At 49.2% G+C, this 19,003-nt stretch overlaps 2 protein-coding genes across 6 annotated transcripts; one reads left to right on the forward strand and one right to left on the reverse strand.

Annotated features, from left to right (window-relative positions):
• The first annotated feature begins 243 nt into the window (after nt 1-243).
• LOC122391684 (60S ribosomal protein L30-like) lies at nt 244-4,215 on the forward strand. 4 transcript variants are annotated; one of them, XM_043385847.1, is made up of 4 exons: nt 244-448; nt 3,187-3,223; nt 3,440-3,585; nt 4,023-4,215. In XM_043385847.1, exons 2-4 carry the CDS (start codon nt 3,203-3,205, stop codon nt 4,192-4,194), a joined length of 339 nt encoding a protein of 112 aa, XP_043241782.1. In that variant the 5' UTR covers nt 244-448; nt 3,187-3,202; the 3' UTR covers nt 4,195-4,215. The 4 variants fall into 4 exon arrangements, with proteins under 4 accessions (XP_043241782.1, XP_043241783.1, XP_043241780.1 ...); XM_043385848.1 differs by lacking the exon at nt 244-448 and adding an exon at nt 463-484; XM_043385845.1 differs by lacking the exon at nt 244-448 and adding an exon at nt 476-498.
• Nucleotides 4,216-5,752: 1,537 nt separating this feature from the next.
• On the reverse strand, nt 5,753-18,497 carry LOC122391685 (pre-mRNA-splicing regulator female-lethal(2)D-like). Of its 2 annotated transcripts, XM_043385850.1 has the most exons (6): nt 18,255-18,497; nt 11,489-11,658; nt 10,976-11,085; nt 9,877-10,049; nt 7,293-7,447; nt 5,753-6,598 (listed from the first exon to the last, which is right to left on the reverse strand). In XM_043385850.1, the coding sequence occupies exons 2-6, from the start codon at nt 11,640-11,642 to the stop codon at nt 6,048-6,050; spliced, it is 1,143 nt and encodes a 380-aa protein (XP_043241785.1). In that variant the 5' UTR covers nt 11,643-11,658; nt 18,255-18,497; the 3' UTR covers nt 5,753-6,047. The 2 variants fall into 2 exon arrangements, with proteins under 2 accessions (XP_043241785.1, XP_043241786.1); XM_043385851.1 differs by lacking the exons at nt 5,753-6,598; nt 7,293-7,447; nt 18,255-18,497 and adding an exon at nt 7,729-8,823 and having other exon boundaries at nt 9,639-10,049; nt 11,489-11,642.
• Between the last annotated feature and the right edge of the window lie 506 nt (nt 18,498-19,003).

The following is a 19,003-nucleotide window of genomic DNA, read 5'->3' on the forward strand; positions in this document are numbered from 1 at the left end:
ACCGTATTGGACTTGGCGACGAAAGATCTGCAGCGGGATCGATCAATGCTAGCGTGAAGGAATTAGGAAGGATTTGTGCGTCTCGAGCAAGGCCCTAAAGTCCGTGGTCGGTAGTATGAGTCATGCCCACGGGACAGGGGGAGTGGAGGTGGATCGAAGCGTACTCAGGCGACATCTATAACAGAATAGTTGGCGCAGCTGCTAGAGTCATCTAGCAGCAGTGCGTGAAAGTACAAGTAATAGTGATGACGTGTCTCACCCGTTTCACTCAGTTGCAAAGTCTATCAAAATATACTTAAGATTTTGCCTGAAATTGCTTTTAGTATTTTTACAGTGTAAAATGAACGTTTTTAAGCAGATCAATATCGAAACCAAAATAGCATAATTTGTTGTTTTACTCATCACGATCATCTCTACGTCTTTCTTTCCGGCTTGTGATCCGATCGTGGTGGGTTATGTTTCTGCTCCTCGTATTGAAATTTTTGGATTTTCGCTTTTGTTCTCATTCATTTTGCAAATTAAGAGATTTTCTTTTACTATATTCCATTCGCGCAGTGCCGTTTAATTGCTTATTTTCTCTAGGTTGTTGCCCTTCATGAAGCTTTATGGCTGTAGTTTGTATGGGCTGAGGCCTATTTCAGGCTCAGCAGAATATTCTGTCGAATGTGACATCACAGACCTTGGGCGGCAGTGTTTTGTTGAACAGTCCGGCACAATATTATGATGGCCAGCAATACGTGGCCTGTGGTCAACACCTTAGGTTGCCCTCACAAACTAAAGTATATCATTTGATGCGCCTGAGCCCAGACTGGAAAATATCCATACACTACGCCGGACGCCCTTAAGACCCTCTTGCGCCAAAATTCGGCACAAGCGATTTTGCGCAGAAATTTCTGCGTGATTTGCGCCAAAACAGTTGGGGGAGGTTTGGTCAATGGTTGTCATTTTTAGCACATGCCATTTTTGGCAACCATGTGCTAAAAATGACAACGCTATCAGCTATTTTTAGCAACGATGAAGCCGATTTCACTCCTCAGCGAGGAAATCACGATTTTGGAAATACAAGCACTGATTTTGGAAAAAAAGTGCTGCCACCTGGTGCAAGAAGAAGAAACCAGCTTTAATATGGCCGTTGTTTGTATGGTAGTCCAACGTTGAAGTATACCCTTTTTTGTGGCCCGAAGTTGGAACTTTAAATTGAAGCATCCGAAAATGATCGATATTGATCGAAATCATGATGTTGATGAAAAAAATGATATGTTAAGTTGAGAGAGGAGGCCATTTTATCCAGATGCGGTGGTTTACTTCTTGAAATTATTTTTGCTTACGACGACTGCCATGTAATGAGGGATAATTAGCAGCCGTCATTAGCAAAAATAATTTCAAGAAGTAAACTACTGCATCTGGATAAAATGGCCTCCTCTCTCAACTTAAAATATTATTTTTTTCATCAACATCATGTTTTCGATCAATATCGATCATTTTCGGATGCTTCAATTTTAAGTTCCAACTTCAGGCCACAAAACAAACTACCATACAAATAACAGGCATATTAAAGCTGGATTCTTCGTCTTGCACCAGGTGGCAGCACTTCTTTTCCAAAATCAGTGTTTATCTTTCCAAAATCTTCATTTCCTCGCTGAGGAGTGAAATCGGCCTCATCGTTGTCAAAAATAGCAGAATCGTTGTCATTTTTAGCACGTGTGACAAAAATAGCACGTGCTAAAAATGACAACGATTGACCAAACCTCCCCCGACTGAAAAGTTACGTGTCTATTTGTGCGAAAATTAAGCCCTTTTCATATAAAGCACATGTGCACATCTACTGATCAATGCTAGATCAACCAGACAGAATGTTTTGGGGCCTTGTACGTCCTCCCATGTTTGAGCGTCCGAATGTGTTTTTTATTTCCTCGTAAACCCAATACCTCGGCAGGAGGCGGGAGCCAGAGAGGGCCGGGCAGCCCACAGCGGAGCAGCACGTGCTCCGGCACATCAGCCTCTTTTTGGCTCACGGTGCAGAGCGCCGCTGGGCACCGGTTGTCTGGGCACTGCTGGGGCACGGCGGAGTGGAGATAGCCAATTCGCTGCCGTACTGGAGCGAGCATCTGGTGCTCCCAAATGGCATCCTCTCAGTCCTCTACGGGGATAGGGAGCAACGACGTGCTCCTGAAGAGTGGCTTGAATAGTGATTCTGGGCAGTTGTCGCGCCACTGATGTGAGGCCGCACAATGAATCGCCCTGGTCAGCGATCGGGCGTTTGAGGGCAGGGCGGCCGCCTGTTTTGCCAGGTCGTCCGCGCTCTCATTCCCCTCGATACTGCAGGGGGCAGGAACCCACTGCTATTGCTTAACGACACTTGGCAACGTTCAACAAGGTTTTCCATACCAATCTCTACGCCGAAGGTTGAGGCTTCACCTGGGAGGCCGTTCCTCCGCTGAGTAGACTCAGGGCGGCTCGCCAGTTTGAGCATGCGACGACCGAGGCAGGGACGTCTCGTCCCCCAACCTCTCCAGAGCCGCCGGCGGGGAGAATCTGCTGCTAGATTGACCAGCGTACCGCATAAATTCAGTGACCGTCTTTCGCCAAAAAAATTATGCGACTGCCCTGCGACGAAAAATTCGTCCGCCGCCATGCGCTGAATTCGGCGCATGTGAAGTTACGCCGGACTTGCGCTGAAATTTTCGGCGCAATCCCGCCACTACGCCGGACATATTCGGCATAACGTGTATTTTTTCCAGTCTGGGCCTGAGCCAGGAGAATACAATGGTGCCAACATCGCTCTGTGGCGTTTTTTGAGGCTGTTGATCCTTGCCTTTGGTCACTTGACCTGTCTAGAGGTCAACAGTTGACCTGAGGCTGTAATATCGTGAACCAGTTGCTGCATTTCATAATGGTCTAAACGGTCATTTTTTCCACAAGGCCCTCGACTCCATCAGGCTAAACGGGGGTCGTGTAACCCCCTTCTCCCATCGGCTGGTGCTGTTGTAGAAACTAACAGGTCTGGAGAAGGTTAAGCCTGAATAAAGAAGCAATTTAAAATGAAGCAACATCTACAGTTATTATCTTCTTCAAAATTCCTTAGTTACACACAGTGAAGTGTATATTCAGATTGAAACTCATGTTTGTAAGATGAAGCAAAAGACCTTATGCTTGATGGTTGAACTGCCATTTCTTCTTTTTCAGATACATAGCTGCAACCATGGTGGCCCAGAAGAAGCAGGTATGTCTGATCTCTCAGCTTTTGACCTTCTAATTTTAACTGCATGGTAGTGTGCATGGTGATTAGTAGGTACGCTGCCAAAATCTCCAGTCCCTGATTGTTGACATAAAACGAGACATTTCATTGCATTCCCTCAGAGGAGCCTGGTGTTTCCATGGAAGTTTGCATGCCCACATAATGCTGTGACCTGACTCCCCTCTGTGTTGTGTATTGCAGAAGAAGGCCCTGGAGTCCATCAACTCAAGGCTGGCCCTGGTGATGAAGTCTGGCAAATACTGCTTTGGCTACAAGCAGACGCTGAAGCAGCTTCGCCTGGGCAAAGCTAAGCTTGTTATCATTGCCAGCAACACCCCTGCCCTTAGGTGAGACTGAGAAGTAGACCTTCAGCCCATGCCATGGGTCTGAACGTCTATGGAGAAGTCTCAAACAACACACAAAAGCCATACTGTATCTTGCAAGGCTATTTCGATTAGCAAATTTCGAATTATAAGAGAATCAGTATGGCTTTTGTCATTGTAGGAATGGTACCCATTTTTTAAGAAAGAAAATTCACAAATGGATTTTGCTCAGTCAGTACTTGATAATAATTATATTACTACTGATATAGTAATAATAGTAATAATACTAACAATAATAATTATACCTGTAATAATAATTATTTCATGTCTTCATGGGCATATAATGCCATCAAATTTCATGTTAATCGATTTTTTTAGAATTTTATGCACAGGTATTTCAGGGCATAGGGGTGTCCCAGGCTGCTATTTGTTCATTATTCACCCTGCGCTGGGTTTCGCAGGAAATCCGAGATCGAGTACTACGCCATGCTGGCCAAGACGGGCGTGCATCACTACAACGGCAACAACATCGAGCTGGGCACCGCCTGCGGCAAGTACTTCCGCGTGTGCGGCATGGCCATCACGGACCCGGGCGACTCCGACATCATCCGCTCCATGCCCGAGGGACAGTAAATACACGGACGCAGCGACGCACGCCGGCTTTTGAATGGGGGGAGAGAGGCGGGAGCCGGGGGGGGGGGACGGGTGGGCTGTCTGCGCGGAAACGGACAAAGTGCGGCCTGATGTAGTGGAAGGAGTCGCGGTCGTTATTCGCGTAGCCGGCTGGTGACTCGTGGCGAGGTTACAGGGTTAATCACAGTGCACACGGCAGTAAGGTTGCTGACCTATTGAAAGCCCTTTCAACATGACAGCATTACTTACCCCGCCGCTGTACAGACTGGCGAGGCCGCGTGCTAAGCTGCAGGGCAGAAGACGTGCGTGAAAGCAATGCTCTATCTCTTACAAACCCAGCTCTATTACGGTCGTCTGTTTCACTGCGAGCACCCCTGCACTTCCCGCACACCTCTGCGAAGCGCCTCTCGTCCATTAGAACCTGTCTCGAAAAGCGCAGACCTACATGGCTTCTGATCGGTCGGTACACTGCTAGCGACAGGGTGGGCAGTGCGATATGCTTGGTGAGATAGACGACATTGTGCTGAACGGGCCTCTGTCCAGAATCAGTGGCGGCGGAACATCTTCAATTAGGGGGGGGGGGGCACTGCCAACTTTTGGTCCCATTCTTTCCATGCAACGCCCATAGGGCTTATGTCAAAATGCCAAAATCAAAGTGGGGCACGGTGCCCCAGTGCCCTCCCCGTTCCGCCGCCTATGTCCAGAATGGCCCGGGAGCGGTCGACTAGTGCTGCTGACTACACGAATTACGATGAATACGCTGTCGGGTCGCGTTTCGCCGCCTATGTCGGGTGTGTGTTCATGTCAGCAATTCGTAGGCGACCGTATAACAGTTAAAGCCTCTGATCGATGAGTGAGTGACGGAGAGCGGCCAGCAGACCTCGGGGGTGGTCGGACCACGTACGACCTCTGCTGTGAGGGTCTCGTCCGGGGTGTGACGGGTGGTGGTGTTACAATGTATGTGGCGCTAGTGTACCATGGCAGCCGGGATTGCTCTTGAGCGAGGCAAGATTACTTTACCAATAAAGCGAGGCACTCCCCCTTCATAGAAAAAAGAACTGATTGCTCGCCATCCGACTTACTGATCTCCAGCTATCACTACGCTCCGGTTAGATACACTAGACGATGGCACATCCGCCAATCTGCTGCTAGATAGACGGACACGATGATGGCCGAGGTCAGACGAGGCGGAGAGGGTCAGCCCTGCTAAAAATTCGGGATTTCAGTCGTCAAAATTGCGAGAAATCGACCTCTGAAAGCGAAGGCTGGCGTTATCTTGAAGCATGTCTTGCGAATGTCTGCGCACACATGAATTCACGAATTCCTAATTGCGAAGATCATGACCAAACACCGGCACATCTTGTGAACTAAGGAACAGTGCGATTGCTCATCTCAAGGGTTCTGCCAGGATCATCCCAAGGACACCGAGCAACCGATATAATACCGTAATGGCAAACATACGAGCGCAGTTCATCCCTAGCTTCCTCCCCTGAAATGACCTAGGATGCTAACCATATGCTGGGTTTGAAACCACATGGGCAGTCGTGACAAGTTCGGCATCACAATACTTATGTATTCGAGTTTGTACACATAACATGGTCATCCGTTAAAACCACGATCACTTCCACGATCTGACGTGGAATAGCACAGGCCCGGGACGGGATAAAATGGACATGCGCGCGCGGATGACCGTTAGAAATTGCTTTCCGAGCAGACAGACTGAACTTAACATCACAAATATAACACGGCTCATAGAAAACGTAAGATAATACGATGATGCGTCGCGGGCATGGGGAGCGGTGTGGTGGCGGCGCCCTCGCCGCTCGGGGGAGGGGGGGGGGACACTGGCGCCGCTAGTCGGCCGACGCCGCCGGCGCGCCGCCATCGTCCGAGGAGCGAGTCCGCTTGGCGCGCCGGCCGGGCGAGTCCTCGGCGGCGGCGGCGGCGCGCCGCTTAGTCCTGCCCGGCTCGGGGCTGGCGCCCGTCTCGGGCTGCTCGGCCCGCCGCCGGCGGCGCCGCCCGGTCGGCTCTGGGCTCGTCCGGTCGGCGGGCTCCGGCTCGGCGGCCGCCGGCGGCTCCGGTTTGTCGGGCGGCGGCGCCGGCTCCGGCGGCGAGCCGCCCGCCGTCACTGCCGTCCTGGGCTCCGGCTCGGCCGCCGGCTCCTTCACCGGCTCCGGCTCCGGCTCCGGCTGCTCGCCGTCCGGCTCCGCCTCGGGCTCGGCGTGGCCGTTGAGCGCGCCGGCGCTGGCGCTGGCGTCGTCGGCCGGCTGGGCGGACACGCCGTTGGAGCTGGGCGCGGCCGCCGCCTGCGCCTTGGCCTCGCGCAGCTGCTGCTGCAGGTGCAGGATGGTGCTCTGCATGCCCTCCATGTCCTCGTCCAGCTCCTGGACGAGCTCGTCCATCTCTGCCGGCACACGGCGGCGCACTCAGAACAGAGCCACATCGGTACACTCTGGGCAGTCAGAACAGGACCACACGGGGAGAGGACTCATTTATCTTTGCCGGTACACGGCGGCTCGGTCAGAACAGGGCCACACCCGGCACTGGAGATGGCACTTCGTAATCTGCAAACCAGCTCACCAATTTCTACATATGCGTCATGGCACACGGTCACGTACAATTACTTTCTATCCTAGAGTTATCAGGTAGGTAAATTGGTAACGTACTGATTGGAAGTAAACAATGCTAGAAAGAATATCAGTTTAGTTGGACATAATTTAAAGACTACACCAAAAAAGGCAAACAAACATTCAAATAAATCGTATACAGATCCCTTTAATAGGTCAAACGAACTCTCCCATCATGACGCCGTAAGTCCTGAATAAGTCAAACCGATCCTGTGGTGTGGCCAGTTGAAAGTAGCTAAATCAGCATGGACGCCACAGAGAGACCGTGCCCCTCCTTGGATGACAGATAAACTATGAATACCAGATTCCGCAGACTGCCAGATGACTATAACCATAAGCATATTCTGGAACTCACGAAGTGAGCAAATGTACCATAGCAAATGCAGAGCAACACGACAGCTGAGGAGAGCAACCATACGGGCTATGGCACAGAGCCACCATACGGGCACAGTCTCCTGGCGGCGTGCTCACCTGACTGGGCCTTTTTCATCTCCTCGGTGAGGTTGCGCTGCAGCGCCAGGTCCGTCTCCAGCTTGGCCAGCTTGCCAGAGGCCACCACCTTGCCGAGCTCCTCGTTCTCCTGGTGCAGCAGCCGACACTTGGCCATCAGACGCTTGCCCGTTTGGCTGTAACGCAGCGGGGTGGGGCGGCGTTAGAGGCCGGCCGCGAATTCACGCGCGCACCGCACTGGGGGGTTACACCGGGCGCCACTGACCCACACAGCCATACACGGACAGTGACCCGCTCCCCGCGGCTGCGTTACGGCCCGCACCCCTCTGAAAACATGGCACACACAGGTGACCGGCGCCAGCGGCAGCAGCTATGTGTGTGAGGCGGCAGCTCAGAGTGTGCAACACAAAGACGCGGGTGAGGCCGGGCGCCGTCAGCGGCGGCTACTCACCAGCCTGCCCGGGGCGGGGCAACGTCAACCGGCGGCCGGCCGGCCGACCGGGCCGCGCCGCCACTCTCAGAGCACACTTAGCATTACGAACGGAGGCCCGCCGTGTGGTCATGTCAGGCTGGGGCGCGGAGGCCCAGGGGGACGCCGCCGCCGCCGCCGCTGCTGTCGATCTCTCAGTAGCTGCTGCTGTTGATGTGGGATGACCGCCACTTTCCACAAATGAACTCGGCAAAAGCTGGCGCAAGGCATAACTCGCCTTTCAGGAGCACTGCGTTTCAGGAGCACTGCCCTGCCGGCGCTCGCCGCGACTCGGGACGCTGAAGAACCGCGGACACTCCGCCGACCGCTGCGCTGCCATCTCATGCACGCACCGGCCGCGCGCTCTCCGACCCGCCAGCCGGCCTCACACCCCGCCCACCGGCCACCGACGGCGCACCACGCGATCAGCCGAGCACCGCGCACACCGCACCACCGAGCCAGCACCAACGCACCACCGCGAGCACCATCGACCACCACTGTCCCCGAGCGCGCGAGCACGACTTTCGATACCCTCTCGGGGCACTAACGCCCTCCAACGGCGCCACGGGCTCCGCGGCGAAATTCGCTCACATGTGGATGCACGCAGGTGCCTGCAATGGGCAGGTGAAGGAGTTGGCAGACGCTGGGCGGGCGGCTGACGTCCCCCGGCAGAAGACGGAGCTCCGTCACTTGGAGAGGCAATGCGAGACTGGATAGATCGTGACACCGCTGACCTTCCGGTCGGCCAGCAGGCACTGCTGCCGGTGGAAAGCACTGCTACCCGGCACTGCGTGCGCCCCGCGACACAAGCGATCCTCGCGCGCCACCAACGCCTCTGGTACGCCACAAAAGCCGCCAGCGCACCACCAACGCCGCTCGCCTCGCGCGCATCTCGCCACTGCACCGGGACCTGCCAGCGCGCGCACACCGCTGCCTGCGAGCCACCGCGCGCGTCTCTGAGCACCGGCTCCGCGGCGGAGCGCGGATCCGCTCCGTGCACCGCTCTCGCGCTATCACAGGAGCCACTGAGGCTCGGAGATCTACCCCGGCGGGGCGCTTTCTGGCGGCAACTCGTGGCAATGGCTGTAAATGTGGCTGCGGTTAAATAGGCGCCATCGAAGCAGACAGGCGAGAGGACGTAAGAAGACCATTCAGACTCACTCATCCAGTCGCCCACCAGCCATTCACGCCACCACACGCATACCCATGCTTACAGAAATAACGCGCGAAGGCCCCAAACGGCTGTAAACGTTGGACAGTATCGGTGGCGAGTTGTGACACTAGGCGACAAAACAGGTAGACGGTCACGAGCTGACACCAGGTATTAAACATATTGTTGATAGACCCCTAACAGAAACGTTGACGTTTGAATATTCAGGCGACTCATTTATACCCTGGGAAGTTGACGGGCGAAGTTGCGATGCTTAAGTTCGAGATATGATACAAACGATTAGTAAATGGTTCTTAACAAGCATCGTGTTAAGCAATGTTTTTTTTTTAAATTTGAACATTGTAGCCCTAAGATGTTCGTCTTTACGTGTGTTTCACTACTTCCAAAAATGCTGGTTGAAGAAACTAGTTTTTTTCTAAAAGAAGTAAAGTTGAAAATGAATACCGCAAAAGAAAAAAACTAAACATTAGGCGAAAACTGGTTGAATAAGAAAATGATTTCACAAAAGCAAAGTCAACAAAACTTAAACGAATAACTAGCACAGTATGCATGCCACAATCACAGCAGGATAACAAACCTAAATGGATGGGGATTATTGGCCACATAAACAGCAATTGGCACCTTCGGCCATGTCTACCCAGGTGAACCCACAGCTCATAAACTAACATGAACCGACTGTGCCCCACACACAATGCATAATTCAAACCTAGGCGCATTCTCGAATCACCGAATGAAAGACTCGTTACTACACTCAGTCGGCTAGGCCGGACGTTCCTATCACAGTCATGCAGCAGCTGCCCTGGCGGGCCCCGCGAGCGTCCGTGTGCGGCCGGTCGCCGGTCAGAGGGGCGCGGCCTCGGACACGGCGCCGCCGGCCCCGCGGCTGCAAATGTCAGTCGCTCGCGCGGGCGGGCGCGGGCACATCTCGGGGAGCTGAGCGCGGGGATAGTGGCGAGAGAGCACACCTGTCCGGGGTGAACTTCCATGCCGACAGTTCGCTCTGAGTCTCCTCCAGTTTGGCCTTGGTGTCACACAGTTCCCGTTTTAGTTTCTCTATGATAAAGTTCACTGCCGGGTCCAGAAGCAGGTTCCGCACGGCCGAGTTGGCGCTGGAAGACTTCATCTCGCTGATCTGGTTCTGAAACGAACAAACAACGCATGTGTGAACGATAATATACAGTGGTCGGTAACTGAAATACAAGATCGTCGAATAATGGGGAAAGCGGTTATGTTTAAAAAAAAACAAGGCCCTCGCTCAAAAGAGCAATTGCGATTATCACACCCTAAAAATTCAGTGCATTTTATCCGTTGCAACCACAAATCGGACAACGAATGAGATGAACGCTAAAGCTTAAGAACCGTCACTCTTCTTATGGCTGTTACCTAACTGGCACCGATAAAATCGTCTGAATAAAAATGGCACACACGTAAGGCGTAATAATACCTGAAATAAAGCATGTCAAGGTTTCGAAGCTTCATGTGAATGAGCTGACATTTCACTGATGTTGTAAAGGTACCGTGTACTGGCCACACACTCGTCCCGTTGGCCATTTCCACCCCCCCCCCCAAAAAAAAATATGGAAAGTGCTGCTGCGCACCTGCTGACAGTGTCATGTGTATTGCCCTGATCGGGGAGAACTATAAGTCAATGAACGCCGTTTGTGGCCAACGGCGGAGCTGAGAGGAACCCGACAGGGACGATAGGTCTAGCAGATGTGGCGCTGGATCCCCCCCCCCCCGCGCGCGCGGCAGTGGCCGCCCTGTCTGTGTCCCTGAGGGGTGGCCCGCACCCGGCAGTGGCCGCGCTCGCCCGGCACAGGGCAGCTGATAGCGCCACTGACGGATGCGGCAACTGGGATAATTGGCAGCTGACGCGCCGCAGACAGCCACGCCTGCAACGCCGCACAAACTGGCCCAGGTCGGGAACTCACGACAGCTGGGAGGCCGGCACATGATGCTCGACTGTCAAGTGTCGAGCAATATTTCAGGACACGGTTAAATTTGACCACGGCGTGCCAACTCTGATCAATCAGCCAGCCCGGTCTGTCCGAGACGAGCACTCACCATGTAATCCTGCAGCTCCTGCTCTTTGGCATTTAATCTCATCACCATGAGGTCCTCCTTCCTCTGACTATCGTGGAGGGCCGTCTGCAGTTTCGCCTCCAGATCTTTCACTGCAATGGAAATAGATAATAATCATATTCAGTAGCAGACTCCCATTTTAATTTCCCATTTTCGACTCCCATTTTAAGTTCATATTTCTTAGGATAAGGTTGGATACCTATAGGTGTGCTACCTAAGAATGGCTCTTAATTACGGGCAGCTGCTTTAACATTGTTATTGAAAACAATTATCTAGTTTAAATATACTTAATTCACATCCAATCGAACTGGCCATATGTTATTCGAAGTTCACTTGAGACAAAGTAATCAAGCTTCTACAAAAGCACTAAAAAAATGAGACAATTGATTTTCAGACAGTACCAAGACTGACGAGTTGACATATATTTAGTATAAACAAGAATTAAAACAGTTGCACTATTTAGAGAGGACAAGCAGCCACTGACTCATAGCCTACCTTCTGCCAGATGTTTTTGCTCCAGTGAAGTGATGTACTTCTCCTGCCTCTTCCATATCTTGAGCAGAGCCTCCTTGTTGATGGACATGAGGTCGTCCTCGGAGATCACGACTCTTTTGACGTCGTTCCCGTCATCTCCCATATTCATCAGCATGGCAAGGTGATGCCACCTGAAACCAAACCACGGCTGATGACTTAGCCACTCCAACTCGGCCCACAGAGCAGCTGAGCAGCTGGTCAGTGGCCAGACAGAGCTCTGTTCCGGTGCTATATAGGTAGCCCCAGGTCTCGAGACAATGCATGCCGGGTTACGACTGTTTTTTCTTCTTCTTCAGGAAATTCCCTCATCTCTGGCATGAATAGCTACAGCTTTTTTTTTTTAATCAAGAATTCGCCCGTGCCCGGTTCACCAGTGATATTTCTAATCAAAAGTGTGACGAATTGCAGGTAATTGGTAACACAGTCCTCCCCTGGGTCTAGCATGGCCCCTCTCGCTAGGTGTCCGCTGGCTGAATATAGAAACGTGGCTCAAACGACATTGACTTTCTTGGCTGCAAACTTCCTCCAATCAAGTAAAAGACTGATGCCTTATCCACTAGGCCAAATGAAAGACATAAATAACAACTCAAATTCAGCCAATAGGATGCACATTGGCCCACGGCCAGTACACTGCAGTCGGTCGGCCCATATATCCAGTGCAAATTCAGCCAAGGAAACCTCAGACAGTGGATGTTCAAAGTACAGGAAATGACAAGGTCAGACACTCAGGATCCACCCAGGCTGTAGTCATGAGAATACCTGTAACATGTTTGACCACTACCTAAGGGTCAATAAAGAAGCTGTATGGATAAGACCTGGGCCTCGTTTCATAAAACGAGTCCGTACCTAACTTACGCCGGTTTTTGGTCTTGTATTGCAAGTGCATGTGAAGAGATAAATTTATTTCCCCTTCTCCCTTCTGTTCTTGCTTGCAAGATAAATAAATTCAACGATTCAAATTATCGTCATCACTTCACATGCACTTGCAATAAAAGACCAAAAACCGGCGTAAGTTACGGACTCGCTTTATGAAACGAGGTCCAGGTCACCAGGTACTTACTTCATAAGTAAGTAATTTAGTGGCAATGCTAATTTTTACACTTACACTTACGATGTACGAGATTTAGAACCACTTGGCCTTTGACTCTTATTTTATCGAGCTCCTTGACTGTGTCACTTCCTCATTGTCATCATACCACACTATGTCACATCATTGATGTGAATGGTGCATTGGAGGTGGGACCAGTGGGCGTCGAGCTTGGCTTTGAAGGCATTCAAGGAGCGAGATGAAACAACCGATGCTGGTAGGGCGTTCCAGTCGTTTACGACCCTGACTCCAAGAGCGAGTCTTCTCGTTCTTGTTTCAACCCCCGGTTTCCTCAATTTCCAGGCGTGGCCTCTGGTGGGGCCAGCGGCAGCTGGCGTGATAAACAGCTCCGAATCCAGGTCGACTCCACCGTGCAGCAGCCGGTATATCGCGATCATATCTCCTCGTCGCCTCCTGTAGTAGAGTGACGGCAGACCTGAACGTCGGAGCCTTTTAGTGTACCGTAGGTTCTTGATCGCTGGTATCAACTTGGTAGCTCTTCGTTGTACCCTCTCCACTCGTTGGTCTGCTCGACTGATTGGGCCCCAGACAGAGTAGCAATACTCTAAGTCTGGTCTGACCAGTGTTTTGAAAAGGGCTGGGAGCGTTTCTGTGTCGATGGATTCAAAAGATCTGCGAATCACTGATAGAACACGTGTGGCCTTCGACACCGCAGCTGCAGCGTGCTCCCGAAACTTCAACTCACTGTCGACCAGGACACCAAGATCTTTCTCAACAGTGGATTCTTCCAACTGCGCCTCACCCATGGAGTACATCTGACCTTCGCTGGCCCTACATGAATGGCCCTATGTGGCCCTATGTGCAGAACCCTACACTTTTCTACATTGAAGTGGAGCTGCCACGTCTGACCAGTTGATGGTTACGTTCAAGTCGGCCTGCAACCTTTCAGCGTCTGACGAGCTACTCAGTGGACGGTAGATTTTGGTGTCGTCTGCAAACATCTGTATGCTGCACTGCACAGCATCAGGCCAATCTGCAAAGTATGGCTTGCAGGTTGACGAGGCGCACCGGCCCAAGTTCAAAATCCGCACCAATCCTTCAAACAGGGGCGGGAAATCCGCACCAAAGCCGGCCGAGAGTACAAACAATCCGCTCCGAACTAGCACAAGAGACCAGTTGAAAGCCACACTGACCTCAATTATTGAGATGAGCCACAAGCCTGCCCTCTCAGTGGTATGAAAGTGAAACGAGAAATAATTGCACTGCAAGACTAGAACAAAAAGCATGTCACGCCAATACAAGAACCCTATCCGGTACTTGCCCTTGGCGATACATCCAGAGTGATTATTGTGCCATGTCCCATGCACTCCCATGGTTACCCTAATGATGTCGACTGTCGACACTGCCATTTAGCTGAACGGCTTGGCAACTTGTGAAGGCCCCAGTTCAGTTGGTGACATACCAGGGAAATAAGCTAAAATTAGAGCGCTCTATTTATTGCTCCTGCCCCATGTTGAAGAGATACCCCTAAAAGCGTGATCTTTTATCAGCCCTTACGCAGCAAGGCAGTACTTCTCAGACCGGTGGATGGTATCAATAGAAAGGGAATGCGTCAAAGATTAACATGAATTAATTAAAATAACATTAAAATGTTAATTAAGCATGGAAATTAGTCCCAAACATAAGCTAATTATTGCTCCTACCTCGGCGACGGCGCTCCCCGCAGTCAGCGGAGAAGCTAAAATAAAAGCCACCATCCTCCTCCGTACGTCAATTTTAGAGCGGGCGAGTGGGCCGATGCGGGGCCACCAAACTGAGATAAGACGTGGCTAGCAATTGCAAACCGCCATAGAAATCAATATCTTAAGACGTACAATGTGGGATGATTACTCTGAAGCTGGAGTGAAAGCATGAGTAGATTGCAAGAAACGAAATGCATAGATTGGTTGAATTATGTACAATAGGCACAGCTCAATAGATGAAGCCATTTCTATGATGTTGACATTTGACATAACCCTTCCTCTCCTCACCTATGACCTAAGTGCATTGGTAGTTGCCGGCATAGTTTTTGAGCACGAGTGTAATTCGCCATCGGACCGCAATGCATGTTGCTAGGCTGCTGCAATTACAACGAACATACGAATACTGCCTTCATTTGTAGACGTTTGTTTTTTAGGCGGTCTTTAAAGTACAAGGGGGCATACCTGTCGACAACTTGAGTTTCTCCGAATTTCAAAAACTCCCAGAATTTCAATTCCTTATGCACTGTTGTAGGTACAGCTATGTTCACAAGTTTTCGTTTCCTCCTGTTCTAAAAAGGATTATATTTGTCGATTTCGTGCGTCGCTGATAGGAGGGAGCGTTTGATAATTAGGCCCAACGCTTTCTGCATCCGCGAGTACCTTCAAAAGGGAACAACAGTTTCCATTTATTACACTATGGGGCATGTGACAAAATGACCACTGGAACACGCATGAAACGGAGCTCATATTCCTAAAAATGTCTACAATTCACTTCTTTTCTGACACTATTAGCAAATACCATCTCAAGTTAGGTGGTTGACAGACAGTCAATGAAGATCTGGGGAGACCGAGTGATGCCAATTCACCACTTAACTGATAATGAGGGCCGAGGGGAGAGAAACATGCAACATGCACAACTGACAATGACAAGTGACAAAACACTACCATTGCGCAGTGCACAACAAATTACAGCAGCCAGCCCAAAAAATGCTTTTGGTGGCTAATTGCAAAACAACTAACTAATAAATGTCTCAGATGCAGCTGAACACTGCACAATGATCACACTGTTCACGGCCACGCATTGAGTGAGATGCCACAGGTGGTTTGAATCACACTTTGGTACAACTGCAAATCTGAAGTGTTGTCATGAGGTTCATGCCTCCATGATCACAGCACTTTGGTTGTGGTTGGCATAACACTTGTAGTCTGCAGAGTTCCACATGAACTGCAGACACCTCATCTGGTGGTCTTCATGTTGCTCAACTTCTTCAGGAGGCAAATGTCGACCACCCAGCGGAAGCATGGTCCTGCAGAAAAGAAAGGTAATGCATAAGGTACAAACATTATCTGCTGAAACACCCCCTTCTGTTGGCTGTTATTAAACTTTTAACATAACATAACAACATGTATTCCATGTATATTACATTTGTTGAAGTAAAATACTGCCGGCTATTTCAAAACCAGCAAATGAAATTATATTGTGGCATAATTCACATGCTCAGCTATCAGTATCAAATAATAAATTAATTTAAAATTTGGCATATTCTATAAAACACATTCATAGAATATTCCGCTTCACGTGACAAGGACTCACAATCTTTCTATTGGGTGTTTGATTGACGCATTAACTAAGTTTGTCTTAGGTTTTATTATTGCAAAAAAATCATATTGCATTATTGTATCAAAATACTGCCAGCAACAACAAAACAAGAACATGAAATGTCAATGAGCAAGCCGCCTTTCCTAAAATAAGGTTACTTTGAAACGAATTTTAGTTTCTTTTAAGGAAAAGGAGAAATGATTATCAGGTAATTATCAGAAAACCACTCAACCAGCAAGTGGCTGGGTGGTTTCACAGCAAACATCAAGCCAAAACATATACTTACATTTATGTAACAATTGAGCAATTTGACTACTACAAGGATATGTGAGCAAAATAAGAATCCAATTATCCAATGTTGACTTCCTTGCAAAGTTTATGCCTTATTTTATGAAAATGTGTCACTAAAATATGATACTTACCATCGAATATTATTTAATTTACGATTTATTTCGATCGAAACACATCTGGAGTCCCGCGCCATTTTCGTCGACGATGAATATGATCGTGTTTCATGAAGAGATAAGGGGTTTCAATGGTCTTTCAAAGCAATAATTTGATGCAGAAATTGGTAGGAAATAATATAAAGCTGGTTCAAATGGCCATCAACCATTTAAAACACCGAAAATACTCACAACTCCGCCCCAACGACCACGCAGCACCGTGCACGCCACACGACTGGCACAATGCCAAACTACTGTCACAGCAGAAATGTTTTTTTTTCTCGATTGCAATTGTGGAATTATTTATTAAACAGAAGGTGATCTTTCCGAAAAAGTGATTTATTTCATACACAGATGCATGGAAAATAAAAAAATCCCGGTAAGTTTATTTGTATTGTTTTGTCGATTTTAACATGCTCCTAGTTTGCAGCCATAATTCGATATGTTCTACAGGGAGCTCAGAATTATTTCAGGACCAATCTTTTCCTCGTTCATTTTCCCGTCGATTATGAAATTTTTAGAGCGGAACAATTAGTTTCCAGGCGGTCCGAGCGGTTTTCGTGAGAAGGGTGCAAAAATCGGCGTCATTTTTAGAGCCTCGACACCAGCTCAACACAGGACCCTATGGGAGACGGTGAAGTAGCGGAAGCAATAAATAGAGCGCTCTAATTTTAGCTTATTTCCCTGGTGTGTCACCGACTGAGTTATTGAAATAGAAATATGAACGGCAAGAAGTGGGATCATCGCATGCATGCATTTTCGGCATTTCTCCATCGGTCATCAGCCGTATCGAACAACAAATCTGAAAGGCAAGTCATTCACGGCGGATTTGACTATACTTAGCGGCCTTGGCCGCGGCAAAGTCGTGGGCCTGAAGTCTCAAGGCCTGCCATCAGCCATGCACATCTCGCCCTACCTGCCACCGAGTGACGCCGCTAAACCCTTTCATGAGCCGAGCGCATCTCGTTTACGATTGCTGCAGGGTGCAGAATGCAACAAAATCAGATTCTTTCGACACAACCTATTAGCTGCGCCGAACGAACACGATAAAAAATGTTCTCATTTGGCTGTTTGAAGCGGCAGAAGGGTGATTTTCTGGCCCTCCTATCAGTCGTACAAATCTTGAATCCATCTCATCTGCCGTGCTCATCTCACACTCTACCGCCGGCGCCTCACAGATCGGAGCGGTGCGTTTCGTGTCGAAACAGTGTGAAGAGTGCGAACTTGCAGGCCACACACGTGATTGATGGCCCCACGTGCACCAGCAGTCCGTCCTGACCACCGCACACTCATTAAGACCAGAGAGCACAATGAATTACCTACGTGATGTCAAACTTCGAAGCTCACAGTTTTTTCGATTTTCCTCAACTATCTTATCAGGTCTGTTACGTCCATTACTAAGCCAATTCCGCGATGCACTTCATTAAATTTGCACCGCACCAGGCCAAATCGGCACTGCACCACACCAAATCCGCACCAGCTGAACAAGCCTGCACCAACGAGATCTCATCGAAATTGCCATACTTTGCAGACTGGACATCAGGAGCGTCATTCACGTAGATTAAAAACAGCAGTGGCCCAAGCATAGATTCTTGTGGTACTCCACTATTGACAGGTACCCAACTAGACCAATTATGTAAGATATTTATTATTTTCAAGGCATATCATTATCAACATATTATTTACCTATTAAAATCTTACACTTCGTGGAATCATTATCAGATTGCCTGGCGTTCAGATTCACAATGGCTCCTGCTCCAACACAATACTTGATACACAGAGTTAGTCTCACAAGTTAGATCTTAATTTCGGACAATGAATAATGATATTTATGGCAATTTACCCTGCACCAAATTGTAGCTCATTTTAACTTCTGTCGGCTTGAATGACCTACCTTATCGACCGTGACCGGAGCAATCTCGATGGGCGGGATCAAGGAACTTTGTTCTTGTTTGTCGCAGTCTCAGTGGCTCTAACTCTGTAACAATCCGTCTATTCTTGGATTAGAATGTCCGCAATATCATCATTTTTACTTCTCACGAATAATTTATCCCAAATCCCAAATGATGACACTAATCCAAAAGTATCTTCCACAACCTTTCGTCATCCCCCAACGCACCACATAACACACACAACCGCGACAAACCAACGACAATATGCACCATAAATGTATTTTTTACAAACGTCTGTAGTGGTGCAAGATCTAGTAAAATGTTTTCGAATAGTAAAAAAACAGCAGAGTTTTTCACATAAATGTCCTCAATAAAAACGCAACAAGATAAAATAAAATTATTTCTATTTTATAAGAAATTTTAAAAACGAAATTACCGGCTTAGAAATGTCGTCTTATTTCTGGTCGAAGCAATTTTAGAAATGGTAGCACCAATCTGCTACCAGATTCAGAGCTGCTACTTTGCCTAATTGTAAGGTCCAGACGATTCTTTTTTTCATTCGCTCTAACGGAAAATATTAAAACAGCAGTAGGTACTGCCCAGCCAGCAACTTGGTTTGGCTCAAGTCCGTTTTGCCCCAGCAACTCCGGCATACCAGACTTGAGCCGATGTAAACGGAACGCCGTCAGAGCCGAGGTTTGGGTCGATATGGCTCTATTCCGGTTAGCCAGCCTCCATAGGCGGCGGAACG

This window comes from Amphibalanus amphitrite, unplaced genomic scaffold, assembly GCF_019059575.1.
Source record: "Amphibalanus amphitrite isolate SeventyFive unplaced genomic scaffold, NRLGWU_Aamphi_draft 000449F_arrow, whole genome shotgun sequence".
In the NCBI taxonomy this organism is placed as follows: domain Eukaryota; kingdom Metazoa; phylum Arthropoda; class Thecostraca; order Balanomorpha; family Balanidae; genus Amphibalanus; species Amphibalanus amphitrite.

Excerpts from the sequence above, each read along its gene's own strand:
- LOC122391685 (XM_043385850.1), bottom strand. The coding sequence starts at position 11,642 with ATGCTGATGAATATGGGAGATGACGGGAACGACGTCAAAAGAGTCGTG. Across the intron at positions 11,086-11,488 it reads GCAAAAACATCTGGCAGAAG|TGAAAGATCTGGAGGCGAAA; the intron begins GTAGGCTATGAG and ends TTTCCATTGCAG. Across the intron at positions 7,448-9,876 it reads TGGAAGTTCACCCCGGACAG|CCAAACGGGCAAGCGTCTGA; the intron begins GTGTGCTCTCTC and ends GCTGCGTTACAG.
- LOC122391684 (XM_043385847.1), top strand. The coding sequence starts at position 3,203 with ATGGTGGCCCAGAAGAAGCAG. Across the intron at positions 3,224-3,439 it reads TGGTGGCCCAGAAGAAGCAG|AAGAAGGCCCTGGAGTCCAT; the intron begins GTATGTCTGATC and ends TGTGTATTGCAG. Across the intron at positions 3,586-4,022 it reads AGCAACACCCCTGCCCTTAG|GAAATCCGAGATCGAGTACT; the intron begins GTGAGACTGAGA and ends TGGGTTTCGCAG.